General features: G+C 57.9%; 1 protein-coding gene and 3 non-coding genes across 4 annotated transcripts; 1 reads left to right on the top strand and 3 right to left on the bottom strand.

Moving 5' to 3' along the window:
- Window positions 1–156: 156 nt before the first annotated feature.
- Window positions 157–320, bottom strand: LOC128969183 (U1 spliceosomal RNA). Its single transcript, XR_008489149.1, has one exon. It is a non-coding gene; the product is annotated as a U1 spliceosomal RNA (small nuclear RNA).
- Window positions 321–1,456: 1,136 nt separating this feature from the next.
- Window positions 1,457–1,620, top strand: LOC128969180 (U1 spliceosomal RNA). The gene has a single exon (XR_008489146.1). It is a non-coding gene; the product is annotated as a U1 spliceosomal RNA (small nuclear RNA).
- Window positions 1,621–1,961: 341 nt separating this feature from the next.
- Window positions 1,962–2,125, bottom strand: LOC128969187 (U1 spliceosomal RNA). Its single transcript, XR_008489153.1, has one exon. It is a non-coding gene; the product is annotated as a U1 spliceosomal RNA (small nuclear RNA).
- Window positions 2,126–3,037: 912 nt separating this feature from the next.
- Window positions 3,038–10,624, bottom strand: EIF2B4 (eukaryotic translation initiation factor 2B subunit delta). The gene is made up of 12 exons (XM_054383361.1): window positions 10,555–10,624; window positions 10,165–10,413; window positions 9,529–9,738; window positions 9,246–9,328; window positions 8,439–8,530; window positions 7,948–8,062; window positions 7,578–7,654; window positions 6,723–6,825; window positions 5,839–5,966; window positions 3,718–3,898; window positions 3,448–3,628; window positions 3,038–3,260 (listed from the first exon to the last, which is right to left on the bottom strand). Exons 1-12 carry the CDS (start codon window positions 10,622–10,624, stop codon window positions 3,061–3,063), a joined length of 1,689 nt encoding a protein of 562 aa, XP_054239336.1. The 3' UTR covers window positions 3,038–3,060.
- Between the last annotated feature and the right edge of the window lie 351 nt (window positions 10,625–10,975).

Genomic DNA, 10,975 nt, shown 5'->3' with positions numbered 1-10,975 from the left:
GAGAGATGGTGAAAGTAATGAAGCAGTAACCTCAACCGTGGCACACGAAGAGCTTTAGCAGCCCTCACGAGCATTCAGTGACCACACGCTGGCCCAACCCCCAAAACCCATCTCAAAGCACGGTATAATTGAAAGCTGCTTTTATTACACGAACGTCAGGGGAGAGCGCGAACGCAGTCCCCCACTACCACAAATTATGCAGTCGAGTTTCCCGCATTTGGGGAAATCGCAGGGGTCAGCACACCCGGAGTGCAAAGAATGAGCCTCGCCCTGGGAAAACCACCTGCTTGATCATGGTGTCTCCCCTGCCAGGTAAGTATGCTTAGTGTTCCGCACGACCCCGCCGCTCGCCGCCGCAAACACACTCAGCACACGGACACCCCACACCACACGGACACTCTCCACATCCCATCATGCCATTTCCCGATATGCCTGTCTCGCCGATACACCCGTCCCACCACTGCCGTCGGTGCCTGTGTCCGGCCGTGGGCGGACCGATGAGCTCCCGACACTCTGCGCGGTGTCTGATCTGCATGGCCCCGCCCTGTCGCTTCGTGGCACTGCTGCCGGCTGCCGCGCGGTCTCCGTGGTTCTGTCCCTCCAGCCAGGTCCCCTCCCTTTCCCTGCTGTAACGGGACGGGGCCCAGACCGGCACACGACGCGCCGTTCAGGAGCGAAGCTGGGGCTCGCGGGACGCGGCCCCAGCCTGTGAGCAGGACCCGGTTCCCGCGGCTGGTGCTTGGCAGGGTGCTGCGGGGTCGCGATGCACAATCGGCAGCGGTGACGTCACGCAGCTTCGCAGCGGCCGCTTCGCAGCGGCCACTCCGCAGCGCAAACGGGCGGCCCCGGCCGGTAGATTCTCGCCAGACCGTTCACCCCTTCGTTAATCCGGTCTCGCCGAGGCCCCGGGCCGCACTGGCACGTAGCCCTGAACTGCCTCTGCCCCGGGTGCTCGCACTGGCTGCTCCAGCACGGCGGAGCCTCTCGGGTCCTTCCTGCCTCCGACCCCGCGGTTGTCCCGCCCCGCCGGCGCTGAGGCTCCGGCCTGGTCTCCTACGGCTATGACAGTTGAAGCAGGCGGGCAGGACGCGCCAAGGGGCGACGACCGAGAGGTCCTGCGCGGTGCCTGCAGATGCGGGACTCATCGCGGGGGCGTCTTGGGAAGAGAAGCACGGGCAGAGACTGCGCCGCTGCGGGCAGACCCACCACTAAGCGACAGGGCGGGGCCTTGGGGCGGGGCCATGCAGATCAGACACCGCGCAGAGTGTCGGGAGCTCATCGGTCCGCCCCACCACCAGGAACAGACACGGGCGGCAGTGGTGGGACGGGGGTGTCGGCGAGACAGCGTGTCGGGAAGCGACGCGATGGGATGTGGGGAGTGTCCGTGTGGTGTGGGGTGTCCGTGTGCTAAGTGTGTTTGCGGCGGCGAGCGGCGGGGTCGTGCGGAAGACTGAGCATACTTACCTGGCAGGGGAGACACCATGATCAAGTAGGTGGTTTTCCCAGGGCGAGGCTCATCCTTTGCACTCCGGGTGTGCTGACCCCTGCGATTTCCCCAAATGCGGGAAACTCGACTGCATAATTTGTGGTAGTGGGGGACTGCGTTCGCGCTCTCCCCTGGTTTTGCTGTATTAAAAGTAGAGTTAAAGAGAAGTTGGGCGACCCGTTATGGGTTTTGCCCTACACACAACTAAAACGGATTTCGCTGCTGCTTTATGCGTGCAGCCAGGCAGGGCAAGCGCAGATATCTGTTCATTGTTCCCCAGGTTACCGCTTCCCTCGGAGTGAGGATTTCAAAGCCGTGGAACCTTCCCCCCGTTTTGCTGGCACTCCCCCCGCCCCGGTGATTGTAACAGGTTCTTCCGCTGCTCCTGCCAACCTCGGCAGCGTCCTCTCACTGCCCAGCTCACTTGTATGATCTCTCAGTATTAATATCAAATCTTTTCTTGCAACCACAAAACCAGGGGAGAGCGCGAACGCAGTCCCCCACTACCACAAATTATGCAGTCGAGTTTCCCGCATTTGGGGAAATCGCAGGGGTCAGCACACCCGGAGTGCAAAGGATGAGCCTCGCCCTGGGAAAACCACCTGCTTGATCATGGTGTCTCCCCTGCCAGGTAAGTATGCTTAGTGTTCCGCACGACGCCACCGCATGCCGCCGCACACACATTGCAGACACGGACACTCCACACCTCATTTACACCCCGCACACTCTACCACGCCGCTTCCGGCTGCCCACGTTTTGCCACCACCAGGCTCTACCGCCTCTTGCTCTCGCCCGTGTCCATGTCCAGCGGTGGGGTGGACCGGTGAGCTCCCAGCACTCTGCGCGGTGCCTGATCTGCATGGCCCCGCCCCAGGCCCAGCCCCCGAAGGGTTGGGGTTTGCTGAGCTGGGGCAGTTCTGGTCCCTGATAATCCTCGGTGCCCCATCTGCAGAGCAGGGGGGCTCTTGGTTTCTCGTGAGCCACAGCATCTCAGCCGTGCACCGCCTGCTCTGTCCCCTTACCGTGGACAGGCCTCGGCCCTGGGTTCCTGGCTGGGAGGGATTTGCCTCCTGCAGCCCCATCCACATCCCCAAATGCACTTGGGAGGCTGCACTGGCAAAATGGCTGGTGGTAGGAGACAGAAGGACCCGTTCTGGAGTAGGTGACCTTTAAAGGTCCCTTTCTGCTCAAAACACTGACTTCCCACAACAGAGCCCCCAGCCTTTGCTCAAGAGGATCTCTCAGGAGCCACCTCCTGCTGGGTACTGCAGGGTTAGAGGTGTCTGGCTCTCCTGCACAAGCCCATCTCAAGTTGCTGCCAGAACTGGAGCCAGAAGAACCAGGGTCATCAGCACTGCCTCACCCTTTCCCCCACGTCCCAGAGAAAGAGCCCATTTCCCCTTCTGCAGGCTGAAGCAGGACAAGAGGGTCCAGGCAGAGCTGGGCAGAACTGCCAGCAAGCCCAAGCAAAGAGCCGAGCCTTGGGGAAAAGGGGCACCAGAGTAGTTCCTGCCATACCACAGAAGGCAGACAGGGTGTATTGTGGTTTATTAATGTCCATGCAGCCACTCCCACTATTGATCCACACTCTTGACACGCAGGACGACAGGCACCGAGGTGCAGGGGATCATGCCCAAGTCTGTGATGACCAGATCCACCAGGTCAGGTGGTGTCACGTCGTAGACCAGGTTGAGGAGGCGCAAGGACTTGTTCTCTGCCCAGCCACCCAGCTGGGCCTGGCCATTTCGGAGCACGATGAGGTCATCAGGATCATCTGCAGAGAGGAGCAGCCAGTGAGATCAGGGGGCAGGACACCACCTCTCCATCCTGTTGGGCCACCCTTCATGTGAGCAGTGGCCGCTTGCCTGGGACAGGAACAGACAGGGCAGAGCTGCCTGTCCTGGGCAGCAGCAGGAAGAGAAGGCAGGTTCCACGTGGGAGGAAGGGGACTGAAGTCATACCCAGCTCGTTGGAGACGAAAGAGTCTGTCTGCACTCTCTCACAGAACTTGTAGGTCTCACAGCACACCAGGACGGGCACATTGTAGGCCTTGGAGACCAGTGCTATCTGGGATGTCCCCACCCGGGACATGACAGAGCCATTGGCCAGGAGTGCATGGGCTCCCAGCAGCACTTTGGAGACCTGTGAGGGCAGTGCAGAGATCCATCAGCCCCTCTTACCACACTACAGCCTACACTGTGCTCACTGCCGCCATTAGCACAGCCCCTCACCTCGGGCAGCACGTAGGAGATGGCGTTGATCATGACGTAGGTGCAATGAAGGCCTTGCCGCACCAGCCGGCGCAGCGTCTCCCGGCCCTCCAGTCGTGGCCGGCTGTCCACCACGATCACACGGAAGGCCCGGCCCTTCTTCACGTGGGCATCACACAGTGTGCGGTTCACCAGGGAGGAGCTGACAGACATCCATTAGGAAGGAGGTTGCTCCATCCTGCCATGCCAGGCTCTTGGCTCCTGGTTGCCCTGCACTGGTGGCATTACCCAGAAATGCAGCCCAGTGCCAGGACTCTCTCCTCAGTGCTGGCTCCAGTGTGGGACTCATCAGATGCCAGCCAGGCAAGAGGTCTTTTAAGCATTAACATGGGCTGTTGCTCTGGGAACAGCCCCAACAGGTGCCCCATGGTACAGGATGGCTGCTGGCAGCTGCAGCGGAGTGGGCACTGCCAGCTGCCACAGCAAGTCCCCAACCCAACCCAACCCAAATTAAGCAGTGTCTCTTACCCAGGGTAGCAGTCAGTCTCTCACTGACACCCTGATGGGATGGTGCTGCCTCAAGATGAAGCCAGGCAGAGCCAGTGTCCACCCTTACCATGACAAGTGCTGCCTCTTCCCAACAGCCTCCTACAACAGTCGCTTCTAGGCCCTTCTCCCTGTCCTTGCACAGAGAATCACCCCTAGGAAATGTGATGTCTCAGCCCCATCTGGAAGCAGCACTAACCTCTCTGTGAACCACAGCGAGGAACTCCCCCTTCAAACCTTCTCTGAGTTTCCTCCTAATACTCCAGACCCTCCCACCCCTGCTTCTTCCTCCACTCATCACCTAGAGAGGTGCGCTACATCTGGATTCTGTTTTGCCACAGCAGCCTCTGGCTCCTTCGCCCACCTTGACTTTCTGGAACACAGTCCCTCAATGGACTCCTGACCTTTACTTCCTGACTTTCGGCTTTGCTGCAGTGTGATTAAAATGCCAGTGGAGAGCCATGGCTGCTCCCAAAGTGCCCTGTATTGAAGGAGTGGTGAATCTGGGTTCCTTTGAACACTTAACTCTGGACTCCTGCCCACAGGGAACAGCACTGAACCCTGAAGAGAATGGCAAAGTCTCACACACAAGCTGTAGGTACAGACAAATGGCTTTGGGCCTCTGTCAGACACTTCCTGGCCCAGCCCTGGCAATGCCTACTGCTGTAATGCCACAGGCTGGTGGGTCTGGGCTAGGGAAATGGCTGAAATGGCCAACTCAGGCATTCACAGACCACGTCTGAGGTCCTAACACTACAACCATCAGTACAGGCTGGTATAAGGCTACTTGATCTGATCCTCCTGTTTCTTCCTCTAATTAATGTGAGGACATATGGAGATACCAGGAATGACACCAGCAGAGTGCAGTTCCCTGCAGCAATAACCTCCAGGGGCACTTGTTCATAGCCAGACCTGCCAACACTGCCCGCTGTGCTCTGAATTCCTCCTGGCAGCTGCCAGGCAAAATGTGCCCTGTCACCTCCTCGTGACAAGATCTCCTCAGCCTGCTCATCTTCCAGGATAGGACCAGAGTCCTAATGAGCTGTCTGCTTCTCCTGAAGCACTGACAACACATCTGTGTCCCATTAGCCAATGCTGATCCCAGGGCAATGCTCTTTGTCCTGACATCCTCATACAGCCACTGCTAAAACAGAATCATGGAACCATCAACTTTTCTTGCCTGGGACAGACCTTTAAGATTATTGAGTCCAACAGTTAACACAGCACTAACAGATCACCACTAACCCATGTCCCTCATCACCACTTCTACACGGCTTTTAAACCTCTCCATAGATGATGACTCCACCACTGCCCTGGGCAGCCTGGCCCAGGCCTTGACAACCCTTTTGGGGAAGAAATTGTTCTTCATGTCCAACCTAAACATCCACTGGTGCAACTTGAGGCCATTTCCTCTTGTCCTGGCACTTGGTCCTTGGGAGAAGAGATGGACCACCCCCCACCTCACTCCAGCCTCCCTTCTGGGAGTTGTAGAGAGCAACAAAGTCTCCCTTCAGTCTCCTTTTCTTCAGGGTGAACCCCAGTTCCCTTACCCATGTCCCACATTCACTCAACTGCTCTACTGCCCTCTTCTCTTACCATCCATACACCAGGATCACATCATTGTCATTGATCTTCTCAAAGGCAGACCTTGAAATGGCTTCAGCTGCCAAAAGAATCTTCTCCCGCAGATACTTGTCAATAGTGTCCTGCAGCTTCTCCTTTGCCTGGGAAGACAGTACCACCATGTGCAGCATGGCTTTGTCACACTGTTGTCCCTTGCAGACCTGCCCACCAGCAGAGAACCCTACCCTGCTCTCTAACAGCCTATTTGCTGAACAGCACCTTCCAGGGACAGGGAATGTGGGCAGGACACACAGGATTTCTCTTGTCCCAGCAGACCATGGTGCCTCACCATGTGTTCAAGTTGCCACCAGTTCCTTAGCTGATCTGCACATTATCTCCCCATACCTCTTGGGTCAGTCACTCTGCTCATGATATGGAAATTTTAGTGCTCAGACTTCTGTTGGCCCATTACCCCACAGCCTCAAGGGTCTTCTTGACACATACTATGACTGCCTTGCCTCTTGGTCCACAGCCCATGTGCTCCTTGAGACCTTTATGTGTAGCAGCACCAAAAAGCCCTTGCTTTTCTCCATCTGTGACTTCACTGACTCTGTCAAACAATGCTCACAGCCAATTCTGGCAGGCAAGGGCAGCTAACGGTGCCTGGCTGCTACAGCCTTGGTGGCCTTCCAGGAGTGCGCAGCGCTGGTGCAACTGGCCTGCAAGTCCTGCAGCTACTCAAGGGTCACTTGAGGGGGAGCAGGTCTGTCCACAGTCCTCACTCAGGCTATGGCTGTCGACAGTGCTGGCCAAGTCCTCCAGCTTCCCTGCAGCCCTGCTCCCAGTCTCATCCCACCACCTTTCCTCACTCAGCCTGCATCAGGGCTGTCCTGTGCTGCTTGCATGAGGCCACTCACCTCCTCCTCTCTCAGGGTGTCAGGAAGGGAAGAGATCTCCTTCTTGAGGAACTTAATAGCATTGCCCATGCTGGCTGAAAGGGGCCGGCACTGGTTCAGGAAGCTGCAGAGAGGAAACAGGCTTAGCTCCAAAGCAACAGGAAGAGAGAAAGGGAGGGTACTGCTGGGCTGGGGGTGGTGGGCAGGGAGGCAGAACTCATACTGCCAAAAGTCAGCCCGTGTTTAGGTGGGCACCAATCTGAAGAGACAACTGATGGGCCACTAGTTTCAGTCTCTCTACTCTAGCACTTGGACCTCACATCAAAGCCATTGAATCCATGGAATGGTTTGGGTGGGAAGGTACCTTGAAAGGTCATTTAGTCCCATGTTCCTGCAGTGAGCAGGGACATCTTCAACTAAAGCAAGTTGCTCAGAGCAGCGCAGGGATGGGCCATCTACCACCATTTTGGGCAACCTGGGCCAGTCTCACCACCCTCACAGTGAAGAACTTCTTCCTTCTATCTAGTCCAAATCACCCTTCTTTTAGTTTAAACCCATCACTCCTTGTCCTGTCACAACAGCCTCTGCTAAAAAGTCTGCCCTCCTCATTCTTTCCTATCAACCCCTTTTAAGTACTGAAAGGCCGCAATAAGATCTCTGTGGAGCCTTCTCTTCAGGCGGAAAAACCCCAACTCGCTTAGTCTGTCCTCACAACAGAGGGGTTCCAGCCCTTGGATCTTACTTGTGGCCTGCTCTGGACCTCTAACAGGTCTGTTTTGTTCCTGCGGTGAGGATTACAGAGCTGGACACAGCATTGCAGGTGGGGTCTCACCAGAGCAAAGCAGAGAGGCAGAATCCTCTCCCTCGCCTGCTCACCTGATGTGTGGCTTCAGCTTGGCCACCAGGTCCCGTGACAGCTCCTCATTGGGAGGAGTTGAGTAGTCCCGGATCAGCTGAGACAAGAAGAGAGCATGAGCTCAGGACACCTGCCCCTTCTTGGTACACCATCACCCTCAACCAAGGGGCTGTGAACCAGGCATGGGTGCACAATACACAGCTTGACACGGGCAGGTAAAAAGCTGCTCCAGGAGCTCAAATATGCAGTGTCAGCACCAGAACAGCATCCCAGCCCTGGCCATGGTCAGAAAGAACAGGGTGAAGATGACCAAGCACAAATACAGGCTCAGTAGTCAGGGAATAGAAAGAAATATCTGTGTCTGTTGGGAACAGGTAGTTGCTCTCATACCTGTTTGAAGACTTCCAGCAGAGCGATGCAACGGGCATTGGAGCCATTGATGATGCCCTGGGAGTACTGGAGGCCCAGGCGCACCACAGCTGGGTGAATGACTGTGGAGGGGATGCTGCAGGGACAAATGTGAGAGCCCTCAGCACAGGCTTCTACAGCCTGGGAACAAAACAACCCACTGCCAGGCCCCAGGCAAACAGCAACCAGGACAGCCCAAGGAGGGAGCTGGCAGCTGGCCCCTACTTGCTCTATGACCTGAGAAGCCAGGGTAACCCCACAGCCCCTTCGACTGTGGCCATGTTTTGCTCAAGGGCAGCTCTCCCCAACCCATGGGCTGCCTCTGCTTCTCAAAGTGAGTGAAGGGGTCCCTTGACCCCCCATCATGCCTAATCCACATGCAGAACCAGGATACACCTTTGCCATTTTGCAGCTAGGCCAGCAAGAGCAGAGCAAAATGGTTGCCAGGGAGCTGGGCTGGGGAGGCCATGTACCTCATCTGCTGCGTCAGTGGCTTCTTCCGGCTGTACTGGTGTAGGTGGGAGAACAGGTTGACCTTGGTCCCATAGTCCTGCCTCAGAGGCACCTGCAGCCAAACAATGTGGATGACAGAATAATAGAATCACGGAATCATTTATGTTGGAAAAGACCTTCAAGAATATTTAGTTCCTCTGTTAATCCAGCACTACCAGGTCACCACTAAATCACATTCCCTCATTACCATACCTACATGGCTTTTAAACCCCTCCATAGATGATGGCTCCACCACTGCCCTAGGCAGCCTGTTCCAGGCCTTGACAACCCTTTTGGAGAAGAAATTTTTCCTCATGCCCAACCTAAACCTCCTCTGCTGCAACTTGAGGCCATTTCCTCTTGTCCTGTTGCTTGTTCCTTGGGAGAAGACACTGACCCCTGCCTTGCTACAGCCTGCTTTCAGAGAATTGTAGAGGTCTCCCCTGAGCCTGCTCTTCTCCAGGCTGAACAACACCAGTTCCCTCAGACACTCTTCTTAAGACCTGTTCTCCAGACCCTTCACCAGCTTTGCTGCACTTCTCTGAACATGTTCCAGAACCTAAATGTCCTTCTTGGAGTGAAGGGTCGATGATCGTTTACCCAAGGCTGCCATACAGCCTTGCTCACTTCAGTGCCACTGATCACACTCGCCTGTGGCACACCTGCCATTTCCTCTGCCCCAGCAGAGAAGGCCCCAGCTCTACCACACTTGAACCTGACCCCCACCACACCCCTCTGCAGCACAACTGCACTGAAGCACACAGTCAGTCATCCAGCTCTCCTCTGACCTGCTGCCGCTCCAGCTTCTTGGCCAGCTTCCTCTGGGCAGCAGGGTCATCCACCTGTACGTGCTCTGGCAGCCGCTTTACCACTGTGAGGACAGCGGGGAGGATGGGGTAAGATCGTACCACCCTGGTGCAGCCCCCAGCCCAGCCATCCTGCCCAAGACTGTGAAAGCACAAGTCAGGGCAGTACCCAGGACACAACGGAAAGGCTGGGCAGATAGGTGCCCACCTCAGACCTCTCTCTCTCCACTTACCCACCCCCTGCACCCTGTGATGACAGCTTTACCAGACTGAGGTTCGGTCGGGGTCAGCCTGGGCTTGGCTGCTATGGCTGCTTGGCTCTGTTCTGCTTTCTTGGCCTGCTTCTGGGCTCGCTCAGCCTCCTGCTTGGCCCGGCGCTCTGCTCGCAGCTCAGCTTTGCTCTTGCCCCCTGAGGGCTTCTCGCCATCGTTGGTGCCATCAGCCAAGGCTGGGGAGGCCGCGGGTTGAGCGGCTACTGCAGGAGACAGAAGTGGAGAATCTGTGCCCCGTCACAGGGCAGCCGGTGATGTGGAGACCCTCCCCTGTGTAAGGGTCTGCCTCTGGAGGAGCAGGTGGGACTGACTGCCCCATATTCTCCTGCTTCCTGTCACTCTTGTGAACATTAGGCCTGCCCCATATTCAGGTGGGGAGGGAACAGGACACTGCATCCCACCTCCTGGCCAGAATGCTGGTACAGTAAGACCAGGACTCAGGTGCAATAGAGAGGTAGGACAACCCTAAGGCCTGGCTGCAGCTTCCTCCAACTAGAGCATTGCCCCAGCTAAGAGCTGCTCCAGCTTGAGGCCGTTCTCATCCCAGGAGTTCACCAGCCCCTTCCTGTTCAGGGTTCTGGGGAGCTCTGTGCAGAGCTCTCCGTGCCTGATTGGAAGGGAGTCCTCACCTCGCGGTGGCCCTGGCTCCGAGGGCGTCCCGGGCTCCGGAGGCTCGGCCGCCTTCTCGCTTTTCTTTTTCTTCTTCTGCTGCTTCTTCTCTTTCCGCAGCTGCAGCTTCTCCTCCCGGGACAGCTCCGGAGCCTGCCAGCACAGACCATCAGGCGGCGCGCAGCCCTCGGCCCCAGCCCCACGCTGGTCCCCGGCTCTGCTTACCTGCGGTCCCGCCGGAACCGGCACGACTGCTTCGGGGCCCGTACCTGGAACGATGAGAGCGTGAGAGGGGCCGGCAGCGGGGCCAGGAGAGAGCTACGGGGAGACCGGTGTGGAGTGGGATAGGCAGGAGCTGAGCAGCGGAGCAAACACGGTGCCCCAGCCGGTGCTGCGGGGCGGAATCCCACCGCCCACCGCCATCCCGAGGCCCCGTCCCTGGGTCCCGCACTCACCGCCCGGCGCGACACGCTCCGCCATGACACCTGCCCGCCTGCCCACAGTGCCCCCTGCTGGCCAGGAGGGCCGCATACCAGCCAGCCGGCGCTGCGTGACCTGGCGTGATGTAAGCGGCCCTCCGCATGACGCGCGGTGACGCCACTCCGTGACCGGTGCTGGGGGCCGTTCCCTCTGCCCGGGGTGTCCCTGACCGCACCGCCCCGCTCCCAGAGCGGCTGGGAGTTTCTGCTCCCCCTACTATCCTGGGCTCCCCTCCCCGGGTCCGCTCCGGTCTCAGCACCAGGCACGGTGGGGCGTCACCGGGACGCTCCCGGACGTTGGGCACGAGGCTTCCTCGGGGTCCCCAGGGGCGGGGAGGGGATCACCAAGAGC

The sequence above is a fragment of the Indicator indicator genome, chromosome 9, assembly GCF_027791375.1.
Source record: "Indicator indicator isolate 239-I01 chromosome 9, UM_Iind_1.1, whole genome shotgun sequence".
Taxonomy (NCBI): domain Eukaryota; kingdom Metazoa; phylum Chordata; class Aves; order Piciformes; family Indicatoridae; genus Indicator; species Indicator indicator.
This window is presented reverse-complemented; position numbering and strand designations above follow the sequence as displayed.